General features: G+C 40.6%; 1 protein-coding gene across 1 annotated transcript; it reads right to left on the reverse strand.

Annotated features, from left to right (window-relative positions):
* Nucleotides 1–1,388: 1,388 nt before the first annotated feature.
* On the reverse strand, nt 1,389–8,510 carry LOC128501875 (putative methyltransferase DDB_G0268948). Its single transcript, XM_053471519.1, has 6 exons — nt 8,293–8,510; nt 6,119–6,279; nt 5,820–6,033; nt 5,136–5,236; nt 3,325–3,462; nt 1,389–1,774 (listed from the first exon to the last, which is right to left on the reverse strand). The coding sequence occupies exons 1-6, from the start codon at nt 8,401–8,403 to the stop codon at nt 1,687–1,689; spliced, it is 813 nt and encodes a 270-aa protein (XP_053327494.1). The 5' UTR covers nt 8,404–8,510; the 3' UTR covers nt 1,389–1,686.
* Between the last annotated feature and the right edge of the window lie 6,770 nt (nt 8,511–15,280).

The following is a 15,280-nucleotide window of genomic DNA, read 5'->3' on the forward strand; positions in this document are numbered from 1 at the left end:
TGTAACTTCCAAAAAAACATAAAACTTATGTAGGTGAGGTATTTCTGCAATCTGGAAATCATCCATTTCATGTCACACGTGTGTTGAGAACTGGAAAATTAATGTTACAGCTACGTTTGGTCTCCAAATGGCTATTTTCATGTTTTATTCATACTAAATATTAGAATATACCGTATTTGCTCGATTATAAGACGACCCCCCAAAATCTAAATATTCATTTAGGAAAAAAACAAAAAGCCTGAATATAAGACTACCCTATAGGAAAAAAAGTTTTACTAGTAAATATTAATTCATGTAAACAATATTTTCATATTTAATAACAACTATGATTGAGAAAAATATATATATTTTTTATTTCCTTTTATTTGCCAACCTGCCCCCCCAGTTATGCACATCTGCCCCCAGGGTTGCCACTCTGCCCCCAGAAATGCCTTATACCCCCTATTTGCCACTCTGCCCCATGATGTGCCTTTTAATCCACTAGAGTGGCATATAGGGGGTTAAAAGGCATATCATGGGGCAGAGTGGCATATAGGGGGTTAAAAGGCATTTCTGGAGGTATATATATATATATATATATATATATATATATATATATATAACTGCTAACAGCAATCACACTCCTATCAAGCCAAGGCAGCCAGTACATGCTGGAACCTGGGGATGATAGGAGTCTGAGTACAGCCTCCCTATGCCATGCTACCACCACCACCCCCCCCTTACACATCCATACTAACACACACTCATTCACAAACATTTAAATACTCATTCATTCCATTAATCACACATACTCAAAATTTCCCTAGCAGTAATGCCACCTACTGTATGTCATAATGGGACCGAATAATGGGGTGCAGAGACTCCAATCCTAAGGCAAATAAAAGCGGGGACAAGGGGCATGGCTGTCTAATACCATCATAAATACTGATGGGATCTATGATTGTGAACAGGCTGACCACCTTAGCAGTATTGGTGGATCATTGGCCTGAATAGAAGTCATACATTTTGTAGGAAAGCATAAATATGACACAAATCTTAACATAAAGTACCACCCAAGACTGTCAAAGGCATTTTAGCATCCCCAAAACAGAAATACTATGAAGGTTTTATGGGTTTTCCAAGTGGTTAATACATCTTTATGTGCTTATAATGAATCTAACGTCTTTATTTGTCCCCAGGGCCCCTATACATGGTGGCAATTAAATAATCCATTGGGGGTATATGCCACTTTATGCTCCATTAGCAGGGGATGTGGGCTTAAAATAAGATAAAAAGCCCTGACCACTTGACTTCTGAATAGACTCAATGGTCTCCCAGGGGTAGAGAGGACCCTTGAGCCATGTAAGCTTAGAATGCCAACATTTTTTGAAATAACAAAGGCAACATGGTTATTACTGCTTTTTCTGTAGAAAACACAATTTTTATTAAATTTATATTTACAGAAAGGGAGGGGATGTTGCATTATGGTTTAGCTTACAGAACAGAGAATGTAACTGAAAAACAATTTGGTATTCAACTTGGCCATATGCATTTATCCTTCTGCTATGGAAATGGGATTTATACTTGTCATTTAAATGAACTTGCACCTGAAACAAATATTTTTTATTTGAACAATATGGATCATTGATTAACAAGATTGAGCTCAGATGTGGTGTGTAGACACTTCCTTGGTTTCTCCAATTGACATTAAGATTTACAAGCAAGGACACAATAATGTTTGACTTGGACGTTCATGATGGCTGAATCTGATTCTTCGCCCAGAACCTCACGAAACCTGCAGAAGTAGCTGTAGGTTAGCCATAATGACTTATGAGTATATAATAATTACATGTAGTTTTATATTATCCTAGATGTTACTCTGGTTATAGTCCTTGATCCACAAGATGGCATTTGTGTTCTTTGAAATATTAGGCCCAATTCAATGACCTGTTTAAAATAGAATATAAACAACCACTATTGCCATTATTGTTATTCTGCATTTAATATAAACATATGTACAATGCCCTCCACAAATATTGGCACCTTTTGATCTTTTCTTAAAAAATATACTCTGCTCTCGAAGAAAACAATTGCAAACACAAGAACATATGTGTGGCGCAATTATTGGCACCCTTTTAGCCAATATTTTGTGCTACCTCCCTTTGCCAAGATAACAGCTCTGAGTCTTCTACTATAAGGTTGAAAAATACATGGCAGGGATCAGAGGCCATTTCTTCATACAGAATCTCTCCAGATTCTTCAAATTTCACGGTTGATGCTGGTGGACTCTCATCAGTTCAAACCCCACAGGTTTTCTATGGTGTTTAAGTCAGGGGACTGGGATGGCCATGGTGGACCTTGAATTTGTGGTCAATAAACCATTTTTGTGTTGATTTTGATGTATGATTTGAATCATTGTCTTGCTGGAAGATCCAGCCACAGCCATTTTAAGTTTTCTGGCAGGGGCAGTCAGGTTTTCATTTAATATATGATAATGCCATGTATCCTAACAAATTGTCCAGGTCTTCTGGCAGGAAAACAGCCCCAAAGCGCCATCACCATATGGTTACCTCTCTGTGTGTGTACCAAACCCACCTCTGGTGTTTAATGCCAAAAATCACTATTTTAGTTTCATCTAACCATAGCATATAATCCCATTTGAAGTTCCAGTAGTGTCTGGCAAACTAAGTAGGTTAAAGGTTAAACAATAAAGACAATTTTTTCACAGGCTTCTTTGCTCACATTTACTAAGGGTGCCAATATTTTTGGAGGATACTCTATATAGTGTGAGTTTTACACACCCTAAACATATATTGAAAAGTAAATTGTAATTGAAATTCAAATTATATTATATTATTATAGCTATAACAGCTTCAGAGTATGTTTATTCGGGAGCTCTTTTTTCCCTGTAGTTAGTAATAAACATAATACGATGGTTAATGAACAACCCAAGACACTTTTCTTAATCTTTGCTTACCGCCCTATCTCACATCATTACAGTGGGTAATGATATAAATTAAATTAGGACTGTTAAATGCACACATCAAGGCATTTGGGCTGCTACCTTTTTACCTCATGTAAACAGTAGACTGAGCATCTAGAAATAAATTGTTCACCCAAAAATGAAGAATGAAGTGGTGTAGTTAGGAGAAACAGTGGAATATTTCAAGGGGCTGCCCTGGAGCTTTAGTAATAAACTTCAGATCCACAGGCACATCAGAAGAATTCCGGGGCATGAATATGACAAGGACTAGGACATGCTCAAACCATTATCAATTATCAATTACCGCCAAATCCAAATGTGCCTGCAAATGTATGCACCTACTGTATATTTTTGTACTTTACCTCTGCTCTATATATCGCAGGAATCTTGTGGCTTCATCTTGATCTTTCTTTAGGAAATCCTGGTACATATAAATAGACTGGATAAACCCTATCACACCTTCAACTGACAATTCAAACGCAACAGGTATATCAGTGACCCTGAAAGTCAAAAGCAACAAGTGTCTTACAGTAAGAGTGAAATGTAGTACACAAAATTATAAACTTCTTCATGGGTACAGAAATATACTCTTTAGAATAGCCTGAGTGGTCTGTGTTTTTTAATCTATTCAGTCCTATTTAAGAAAGATCGTCCTTTGGCTGCTATACTTTATGGACAAAAGTATTGGGACACACCCCTTAATTATTGAATTCAGGTGTTTCAATCATACCCATTGCCACGGGTATATATAATCAAGCACCTAGTCATGCAGTCTGCACACAGTGTGGAAAAAATGGGTCATTCTATAGAGCTCAATGAATTTAAGCATGGTGCTGTTATAGGATGCCACCTTTATGAGTAAAAGTCGCTGCTGATTCCATAGCTGAAGAGTTCCAAACTTCCACTGGCATTAATATCAGCACAAAAACTGTGGGGTGGGAGCTTTATGGAATGGGTTAGCATGGCCGAGCAGCTGCATGAAAATCTCACATTACCAAGTACAATGCCAAGTGTCTGATCGAGTGGTTTAAAGACCACCACCATTGGACTCTGGAGCAGTGAAAACATGATCTGTTACCTGCCTGACTGCACTGTAAAGTTAAGGCTGCTCTTCGGGGATTGGGCAAGGCCCCTTACTTCCAGTGAAGGGAAATCCTAATGCTTCAGCATTCCAAAACACCTTGGGCAATGCTATGCTTCCAACTTTGCAGGAGCAGTTTGGGGAAGGGCCTTTTCTATTCCAGCATGACTGTGCCCCAATGCACAAAGCAAGGTCCATAAAGACGTGGTTGGGTGTAGAGAAACTTAACTGCACAGATCCCTGACTTCAAACCCATCGAACACCCTTGAGATGAACTCGAACAGAGATTGCGAGCCAGGCATTCTCATCCAACATCAGCACCGGACCTCAGAAATGCTCTACTGCATTAATGGGCAAACATACCCACAGAACCTCTCCAAAATCTCGTGGAAAGCTTTCCCAGAAGAGAGAACAGTGGAGAGAGTTATAGCTGCAAAGGGGGGGGGCTACACATTAATGTCTATTCTATTAGACTACTATGTCACAAAAGTCCATGTCGGTGGTATGGTGAGGTGTGCCAATAAATTTGTCCATATAGTGTATTTAGATTTTCTAAATATGAAAAAGGATAGCAAAATTAAATGCTGACTGTTAGATAAACATTGCATTATATAGACCAGATGTGGTGTATTCAGTGGGAAGAGTTGATCTGCTGGTCATCTAACTGCACTTATAATGTTGTTTATGTCTTTTTTCGAACCATGGGGCGTCCACAGAGAACCATCCTAAGTATATTTTGTAACGCTAAGTGAACTTCATTTGGATATAATGCAAAATTATATGACAAATAATCTGCTCAGTCTACAAATTCTAAAGAATGAATACAATGCTTACACAACTACATCAAATAGGTACCCAGCTAAATATTTTAGCCACTGTCTTACAGCACAAGGAATTATTAGGCAAACAGATAACATAGGATTTATGTCTAAAGAACCGTTCTGGCGAAAAGTATCGTAAGTGGAGCAATCATCAAAAAAAAAACAGTGGACTGTTTACTTCACGGCACTAGAATTATGCTTTACATATAATATAAGACATTCCCCAGTGAATAAAATAATCATCACAATAACACACTGATAACATACTTACCACTGTTTCTCTTGTAATGGTACAGCATTGAATACGTCTTTATACTGGGATAGCAAAAGTTCATTATTTCCATCTGCATATTTGAAAGTGGTGTCTATCATCTATAAAGGCAATCAAAGCATTTTAACATCAAAAAAGAAGAGAAAACAATCAAACTAACTTTTATTATGTATTTTCACCACTGCATTTTATTCACTTTTCCTTATAAGGCCTAACTTGAAACCTTCAGGGGTCTCCCATTGTGGTGAAATCGTGGTCCTGGGGAACATTCAGAAGCCAACCATTCCATCTGCCTCCAATTTCCTCTATTCTTTCATTTCTTGTGACATTCAATTCAACTATATCCTTCTGTCCCAACTCATTATATAGCCCACTCAAGTTTTCCCACCCAAGCATTTAAACAGTTCCCAACCATAGTACTTTTTCATTAGCCTAGCATTTTTCTTTCTCATCCTCAATTTCAGTGCTCTCCACACACCTTTTTCCTCTAATTTTCAGCCAGGTCTATCCTCTGTAACTCATTCCCTAGTACTTTGCTTTTTCCCTCAGTGAATGGATGCTGAGGAAGAGCAAACTTGGTTGATTCAAAAACTATTTTTTGAATGGAGGACTGTGCAATTGTATACTGTGTTTAAATCTATATTTTGAAGTTGGTTTCCCTTTATTTCACATGACTATACTCACTTCTTTCATAATGGCTGTTAGCATCTCAGAGTAATCTTTGTAGTCTATTGTATAGATTGGATAAAAAGCATGCACAGCAAGACAGCCATTGGGCTTCAGAACCCGAACTGCTTCATGCACAAATTTGTCCACATCAAACCAATGAACAGCAAGTCCAGCAGTCACAAGATCTACAGATGCATCTTCTAGTGTTAAGTTTTCAGCTGAAGAAACTCTAAAGAAAAAAAACTCTTCTGAATCAGTATAAGAACTTGCTTGCTTATTTCTTTTGCTGCTGATTATATTGTCAAGTCACTCACTGGTAAGTCACATTTTCAAGTGAAGTAGATCTTTTGGCCTCATCAAGCTGAGATTCACTGATGTCTACCCCTAGCACCTTCTGGAAGTGAGGAGCCAGAGGCAATGTATATCTCCCAGTACCGCAACCAATATCAACTGCCATATCATAGGATTTACATTTCTGTTGCAGAGACAAGATAGAGAAAAAATATTAAGATAATAGCATCTATGACCCATAAGAGTCCAATATTTAATTACATGGAAGTATAAAGCAGAGGGCAATAGGTATTGGTTGCTAAAGGGTTGTACAACATAATTGTACCTGTATTTGGGTGTCAGTGTGGCAGAGCCTGTCCTGATGTATGCGTTTGGGTTTCGGTGTGGCAGAGCCTCTCCTGGTGTGTGTGTTTGTGTTTCGGTGTGGCAGAGCCTGTCCTGGTGTGTGTGTGTGTTTGGGTGTTTGTGTGGCAAAGCCTGTCATGGTATGTGTGTCTGGGTGTCAGTGTGGCAGAGCCTATCCAGCTGTGCGTGTGTTTGGGTGTCGGTGTGGCAGAGCCTGTCCTGGTGTGTGTGTGTGTTTGGGTGTTAGTGTGGCAAAGCCTGTCCTGGTATGTGTGTCTGGGTGTCAGTGTGGCAGAGCCTATCCTGCTGTGCGTGTGTCTGGGTGTCGGTGTGGCAGAGCCTGTCCTGGTGTGAGTGTGTTTGGGTGTCGGTGTGGCAGAGCCTGTCCTGATGTATGTGTTTGGGTTTCGGTGTGGCAGAGCCTGTCCTGGTGTGTGTGTTTGGGTGTCGGTGTGGCAAAGCCTGTCCTGGTATGTGTGTTTGGGTGTCAGTGTGGCAGAGCCTGTCCTGATGTATGTGTTTGGGTTTTGGTGTGGTAGAGCCTGTCCTGGTGTGTGTGTGTGTTGGTGTAGCAGAGCCTGTTCTGGTGTGTGTCTGGGTGTCGGTGTGGCAGAGCCTGTCTTGGTGTGAGTGTGTTTGGGTGTCGGTGTGGCAGAGCCTTTCCTGATGTATGTGTTTGGGTTTCGGTGTGGCAGAGCCTGTCCTGGTATGTGTGTTTGGGTGTCGGTGTGGCAGAGCCTGTCCTGATGTATGTGTTTGGGTTTCGGTGTGGCAGAGCCTGTCCTGATGTATGTGTTTGGGTTTCGGTGTGGCAGAGCCTGTCCTTGTGTGTGTGTTTGGGTGTCGGTGTGGCAGAGCCTGTCCTGGTGCGTATGTGTGTCTGGGTGTCAGTGTGGCAGAGCCTATCCTGCTGTGCGTGTGTTTGGGTGTCGGTGTGGCAGAGCCTGTCCTGGTGTGAGTGTGTTTGGGTGTCGGTGTGGCAGAGCCTGTCCTGATGTATGTGTTTGGGTTTCGGTGTGGCAGAGCCTGTCCTGGTTGTATATTTGGTCATCTGTTTCCTGGCACTTTACTTACTGTAGGAATGAATTGAACTTTTTAATTTTTACTTATCTAGAGATAAAAAGTCCTCCTGAATTTGTAGTCACATCAGAAGACAAAACTTTCTAGCCCCAGAAATCAGTGAGAGGAAAAGTAAAGGTTTTGTGTATTTACTCTATTTCAATCTGCAAATCTTATTAAAAGGATTAGTGGCAGTAAATTGTGGCTTCAAGCGTCCTGTGTATGATGACATTTTTTTGTGTACTGATGGACTTCCAATCCCATCACTTTACATCAATATGCGTTAGAAAATCAGGCTGGGCATGGGTGGTGGGCTGATTCGATGGCGCAATGGCTCACTTGACTAGATTTGCCCCCCCCTACCAGCACTCCCCAGGCCTGGACACTTTAAGTTCAGCGGCAGCGAAATTACATACATGCGGGCTCCAGCTGGATACACACTGACCCCCATTACACATTACACACTGCAGGAATTAAGTCTGCCTCTTAAGAGACATATCAGGTAAGTTTGGGGCCAGTGTGCCAATACATATTACACTCAATTTTAAGGAAATTATATTGGAGATAAAATGGCTAACCAAATTTCTTCTACATTTACAATATCAACAATCTTAAAGACTTGGAGAAATGACTAGCAAGATGATTTTATTTTGGATAACTTAATGTTATGTTAAGGGGGCTGTTGCATTCCATAAAACTCTAACTCTTGCTTATACTTATATTAAACATATATATATCTACAAGCAATTTATCATTTTTTCTTTACTTTCTGCAGTAAAAATTAAAACCTTACCTTCTCCTCCATATATGATAAAATCAGACTGATGACCTCATTGGCGGCTGGTAACATGTACTTATTGTACACAGATGAGAATTCCTCATTTTTAAATAAATGAACAGCCATCTAATCAAGCGTAAATTGAGATAAAAAACATTATTTAACATGTTTATAATATTTTTATTGTTGGCATTTATTATTATCACTATTATTATTATTGTATAACACGTCTGTATAAGTTAATTAGTCACTTAGTTACTTGTAAATGTAGATTTTATTCTTCGCTTCACCTCAAAACATATTTGTCCTTTCATGTACTTTGTCTTAAATACTAAGACCCTTCATCTAGTCCATATTCCTGCACACTTGTGCACACTGCACACTTGTGGCTCATGGTACTGACAGGCCTGCGTAACATCAATACAAGAGAGTAAATATTCTGGTACTGGGCCAATAACGCTGTCAGGAACTGGGTCCATACAGACGACTGTAATGACCCAGAGCACCCAAAGATGGTGTTCAGGAGTTCAGGATGCAGAAGCGGAGCCACAGGACCTGGTGCAGGGCGACTGCACTCACCCGGGTGATGAGCACCTAGGGTTGTGCAGTCACATACCAGCGCCCTGACATAGCAGCGGATGTTGTTCACGACAAAACAAAGTGATATCCTGCAGGCACCCTGGATCAGGCATGAGACATCACACTAGAATCATGTGCAGGATGCTGCAGGCTGGGAGTATGGAAGCTAAGTAGAGTAACAGCTGAAACATAGCGAGCAAGGGAAACAGAGCGAGCAAGGGGGACAGAGCAAGGAACAGGGAGACCAAGCAATAAACATAACCAGACAATACATACATGGTACAGGACACAACAAAGGACAGGGAACAAGGCAAGTTGTTTTTTTAAACTAACAGTTGGTCAGGAGTGATCTGATTATCATAGCCCACTTACTAAACTCACAGCATTTGACCTGGAAGCACCCTGGACTTTCAGATCAGTGCTGTTTTTTGTTGTTTTTTTTTTTTTTTGGATACATTATTTTTTTAACTCTTTCAATGCTGATGTTCCATTGGAGTACAGCATTGACTGATATGTAGTCCCCACAAGCTTGTGGGGACAAATGTTAACCCCTACAATGCCACGAATGTGTCATACACAATTGTGGCATTGAAGGGGTTAATGCTGCACTGTCGCTCTCATGGAGCGATCAGGCAGCAGGGGAGGGTTGGGGCTGGTCTCCACACTCAATTGGAGACCGGAGAACCCTCTCCCCCTGTCCCTGAAGCTGCCTGGGACGCAATTGCTGGACCAGCCGTTGCAGGGCGGAGTCTTTTTGGTGATTCCTGTAGGCTTCCATGCCTACAGGAGTCATCGAAGGGCTTGTGGGGGGTCGTTTTTGCTGTTGCTGGTCTGCCTGGGCTTCCAGGCAGACCACCAGCAGCAGAGCCCCGTACAAAACGGAAATTAACCCCTAAAATGCCGCGGCATTGAAGGGGTTAACGCTGCACTTTCACTCTCATGGAGCGATCAGGCAGCAGGGGGATGTTGTGTCAGGTCCCCCCACTTGTGTGGCTGTGATGGGCTCGGGGTGGCAGACAACAGCAGCGCCCCCGCGATCACCACGATTGTGGCGACATTGTTTGGGGATTTAACAGGCTGACAAACACCTAGGCACCAGGACAAAATTCTCAGTCGCCATGGTGACCTGGCGCCTGGGATTTGTCGAGCCCACCACTACGCCAAAGTACTCCAATATTTGGTGGGTCTGCCTACAGAATAACTAAAGGCTGAAACTGAACGTTGCATCTATACACAGAACAGAGGACATACCTTTAGACTGAATACCGAGACAAACACAACAAAGGGGTGGGGAACACTGAAGCAAAGAACAGAACTGGAATCAAGGAATCAGAAGCACAGAACAGAGCACAAGGAAATCAAGGGACAGATTATAATGAAAAAGGGAAAACCGGAGATATGCAGCTCCGCACCCTGGATGGGGCATGACAAACGCAGGGGACTGCATTAACTGTAAAGCAGGAAGATAACCAGGTTTAATCAACTTTTTAATGTTTATGTTCCTACCACCAGAAGACAGTTGCAGAAAACAAAATTAAGACCACAAAAGATACCCTGAATTACTGGAAATTGTCCAAGTAGAATCCTCCAGTTATGCCCATATATTTTATTTCTGTAGTTTAGTGACATCACTTTCTCTACACCACTCAAGTTTTTGATCAGGGGTGGAAGATAATTTGTTACTCAAACTGGGCATATTATTACTCTTGAGCTTTGAATAATTGATACATTTAGAAAACTAAAACTTTTACGCCAGTGAATGTGAAACCATCTCTCTTTTCTAAAAGAAATACACTGTGATCTAGTATAGTAGACTACAGTAGTATAAACAACACTTTAAAAACAGTACTAACCAATAGCAGGATAGCTCATTTATGTCTAATATGTAAACATACAACTCTCCCTCTCCCTCTCACAACATGTCAGTGCCTTCTGTTGTGCCAAATTTTGTTAACTTGGTTAAGGAAGTTAAGCATTCTCAACAGTAGGGATGATGCTTTAAAAGGATTGCAATGTCTACTAATTAAACTAATTTATGTTGAATTGTCAACTACAATAATACATAATCTGCCAAAAACTGCTCTATTTTTTCTTATTAATATACCGGTAACCACGCAATAACATAAACCCTCCATATTCTAGTCAGTTTCTATCTTACCTTAGATAACTTCAGCAAAGTAGAACTACCTGCAATGAAAATAACTTGAAATAATAACCAAACACTGGCACTCTTTTAAAAATGAGACGGTCAAATGAAATATCTTTAAAATCATGCAATAGTTCCTTTATTATGGTCTGTAGTCCCATAGTAAAAATTGTACATTTTTAGATTTTAAATAAAAACATAATGAACATACCAGCTGATGGAACAAAGAACCTGCTTAATGCGTTCCTTAAGCAAAAGGAAGATAACCTGCTTTAACTGTGTAGGAAAGCGGACTTTATATATAGGCAGTGATGAAAAAACTATGCTTACCTGTCAGTCATCTAGACGTACATGTCAATTATTTCAAATTGCGTCACGTTTGCCAACACCCACAGTAAATTTCCAGTGTCCCTCACACAAAGCAACAGAAAATACAAGGTGATGAAGTTTATAATTATACTGCTGACCCGTCAGTTCAAATAAGCAGATTTAACTGTGTTTGTTAATAGTGTAAAGTCCAGGAATTCTGTGATACAAACATTTGATATTTGCTTTACTAATGGGAAGTTACTAAAGTTTGATGAGAAGTTGGTCCACATCTCTGTTGCGTTACAGGTAGGCATAACTACATCATTTTGCCGGAATTAGGCTAGGTTTCCACTTGGGTTTTTGTCCGGCATTTTTTTCTTGATGAAAAACGCCAGGAAAACTGCCAAGAAAACTGCCACTGCATTTAGCTGCGTTTTGGCGTTTTTTCTGCAGTTTTTTCTGGCGTTTTAGCCTTTCTGTGGAAATTGCTTTTTTTGACCTTAGGCAGTTTTTCCAGCCTTTACAAGTTAGAAGTTTCACCCAGCTAAAAGGGATTAGGATAAATGGCAAGTATCTGCCCTCTCCTGATGTCATTTACTTGGTAGACCCTTTTGTCTCTTTTCTGTGGTTTGTAAGGCATGCTTTATTTCGAATGTCTGCTCCTCTGGGAAGATTGGCCCCAAATGATGGTGCAAATTGTTTGCTGTTGCTTTTGGCAGGCAGGATCCGGTCGCGTATGTTTGTTTGTAATGGCATGTTTGTTCCAAATGGTGTAAAATTCAATATGAACCAGTCCAGGACTTTGTTTTGTGTGAAACTGTTTGTTTTCAGCCTATTTCTCGTAGGACACACAGATACTGGGTCCATCCTCTGCATTGTAACTGTGGAAAAAACGCCATAAAAAACGCCAAGGCAATAAACCCACATGGCTTTTTCATGGCGTTTTTTCTCTCCCATAGACTTCTATTGGAGAAAAAAAGCCAAGATTTCTTGCAAAAAACGCCAGAGTGTCAACATGCTGCAGTTTTGAAAAACTGCCACAGAGCCCAAAAAAGCAGAAAAACGCCAAAGAGGACTGAAAAAACGCCAAACAGAAAAACGCCAAACAGAAAAACGCCAAGTGGAAATGGCATTTTGCGATTTCCTATTGAATTACAGCTAACATCTGGCTGCAGGCGTTTTTCACAAAAAAACTCCAGGTGGCGCTATTGGCGTTTTTATAGGCGTTTTTAGCAAAAAAAAACCAATGGAAACCAAGCCTAATATAGGCATATATTAAAAAATCGTAAAGAACAAGGTTAGGTGTGTGTAAGCACATCCCAATAAACACAGTTGCTGAAAATATGGTGCAGCAAAAACAACTTCACAAGTCTCCCTACTTGTCGTATGAATAATTATTAGATTTTACTAAAACATGACGTGAAGTCATGATTTTATGAAAGATACGGAGGCGAATATTGTGCGTTTAACCCTTTCTTTACTCAAAACAGCAGCAAAGAAAAAAATAACATTCATAGGAAAAAGCAAATAAACAAGAGAGGATACATAAACCCTCCCACATAATAATCATAACCATAACAATATATACAAAGCAGCACAACCCACAATCTTCCTCTTTCTTTGTCTGTTACACAACTTGACCCATAAAGCAGGAAATGGTGAAGGAACACAATCCAGAAAAGTTCAACACAACTGTAGAACCGCAAACTCTTGAGGGAAGAGAACGCTTCCTCAAACCTGAATCCAAACCTGGAAGAACAAAAAGAAACAGAGGATGTGGAACTGATTAGTCCAAGGTTTTGAAACTGGAAAGATATCCCACTACCATACACATATGAAAATACTGTAATAAACCAAAGACCCTCGAAATGGCAAACTACACAAAGAACACAATGCAAAGGAAAAACGTTATACAATGAAGACAGCCCAGGAAAAGAAAAAGCAATATAACATCAAACCTGCCAACCATGGTTCCAGAGTGTCACCTTTAGCCGGCGGGTCTGTCCGGGGGGTCTCCGCTGCTGCCGTGCGTCCGTCTCGCGTCCCACTCCCTCGGGTGGGGGCGTCCTCAATGGTGCCCGCCGTCGGGTCCTCAGCGGATCACCCTCTTCGCCGCCCTCGGCCGTTGCAGCGTCGGTCTCTCCTGCCGGGGGTCTGCAGCGGGGGTCCTGGAGAGGTTCTTCTTCCGTCCTCGGTGTGCTGGAATTTGTTGTTATCCCTAATTCATTACCATTTAGGGTGTAAGTTGCTTGTGCGTTCCTTACCCTGAAGTGCATAACTTTGCATTTATCTACATTAAATTTCTTCTGCCATTTGTGTGCCAAGCCTCCCAGTCTAAATCCCTCTGCAGCAAAGTAATATCCTACTCACATTGTATTATTCTACAGCGTTTAGTGTCATCTGCAAACACAGAAACATGACTTTCAACGCCTATTGCAAGGTCAATTATAAATATATCGAATCAAATTGGTCCCAGAACAGAACCCTGAGGGACACCACTTACCACTTCTGTCCAGCTTGAAGATTTACTTTTTATAACAACTCTCAGTACTCTGCATCTAGACCAATTTCCTTCAGTTTGAATACTAACCTATTGTGTGGAACCGTGCCAAACGCCTTGGCAGAATCCAAGTAGATTACATCCACTGCAAGACCCTGATCTCCACTTCTCCTTACTTCTTCGTAGAATGCAATTAAATTAGTTTGACATGACCTTTGTTTTATAAAACCATGCTGATTTTTACTAATAACACTGTTCTTCCCAATGAATTCCTGAATATTATCCCTTATTAACCCTTCAAATAATTTCCAATATTTTATCATACTTGTGCCATTACAGAGGAAACGTTTCTATCAGCAGGACAGTGCTCAGCCATAAAGGCAGTCCTTATTCAAAATGCAAGGCGAATTTCCTCTCCACAAAGAAAAAAAGAACAAAAAATAATTTTGTTTTGGCCTTCGTGGACCTCGTCAGAGGGGAAATCACAGGGGCAGTACCTAGCCTAGTATTTAGGAAAAGAAGTATCAGTGTTAAAGTAAGGCCAACTACCCTTCTTTGCACACAAAAAAATGCCAGCCACAGGGGAATAAGTGAAGGGTCAGATGATGTCTTTTCTTTGCTTCTCATCTATATATTTGCCAAGGGCCGTCCAGATTGGAGCAGCAAGTAGATTTGCCAAAACAAGACAGAGAACTCTAGAAGAAGGTCTGTAGGGTAAACATAGGGTGATGCTGTAATAACCAGCCATCACTGATTTTATCGCACATCTTTAAATTGGTATGGAATAGCCAATGTAGGCTAAGAATCTAGATAATAACTCAGGGAGTATGTGGTGCAGAAGGAAGGGTGTTAAAATAAGTTGCCATGAAGGCCAGTCAGGTGCAGGATTGTGTTTCCATGGCAACACCAATGTTAGTATTAACAGAGAAGCTCGAACCTAGCCAACATGAATAATCACCTGATGCACTTTCCCAATGTACGTTGTCATGTTTACTGTTTCAGTGGTCCAGATTTGATGATGGTCCCATTAAACAAGTGACGTGACACAGGATGCATTGCGTGTTGTGTTGACACTGTTTCCACACCATAGCCAGTCAGGTTCAAGAAAGTGCTCTTATTGCGAACAGGGGGTCTCATTAGACAACCCCCCCTTCAGAACCCTGCAGAATGTATAAAAACACGCTGTACGCTTTTTTATTATTATAATAATCATAGTGTGTTGACTTGAATGTAGTAACATGAAGAGAATATGTTTTTAATCAGAGCCCATTCACTGGTTAATATTATGTAAATTTCATCTGTAATACAGCAGTGTATTTATTAAATTGTATGTAACAGACAGCCTTATTCTTTGTATTAGCCTGGGTAACATCTGCATGTCACCCCATATGTCTGATTGCCCTTCTGTATCTCACAGTCATTTTACTCCTTCCCTCTCCCCACCTGTGTTGGTTTTAGCTGCTGCTTGT

The sequence above is a fragment of the Spea bombifrons genome, chromosome 7 (assembly GCF_027358695.1).
Source record: "Spea bombifrons isolate aSpeBom1 chromosome 7, aSpeBom1.2.pri, whole genome shotgun sequence".
Lineage (NCBI taxonomy): Eukaryota > Metazoa > Chordata > Amphibia > Anura > Pelobatidae > Spea > Spea bombifrons.

Coding starts and splice junctions, on each gene's coding strand:
- LOC128501875 (XM_053471519.1), bottom strand. CDS start 8,403: ATGGCTGTTCATTTATTTAAAAATGAGGAATTCTCATCTGTGTACAAT. Junction 6,280..8,292: donor TATCATATATGGAGGAGAAG/GTAAGGTTTTAA, acceptor TCTCTGCAACAG/AAATGTAAATCCTATGATAT. Junction 6,034..6,118: donor CTTGAAAATGTGACTTACCA/GTGAGTGACTTG, acceptor TTTTTTCTTTAG/AGTTTCTTCAGCTGAAAACT.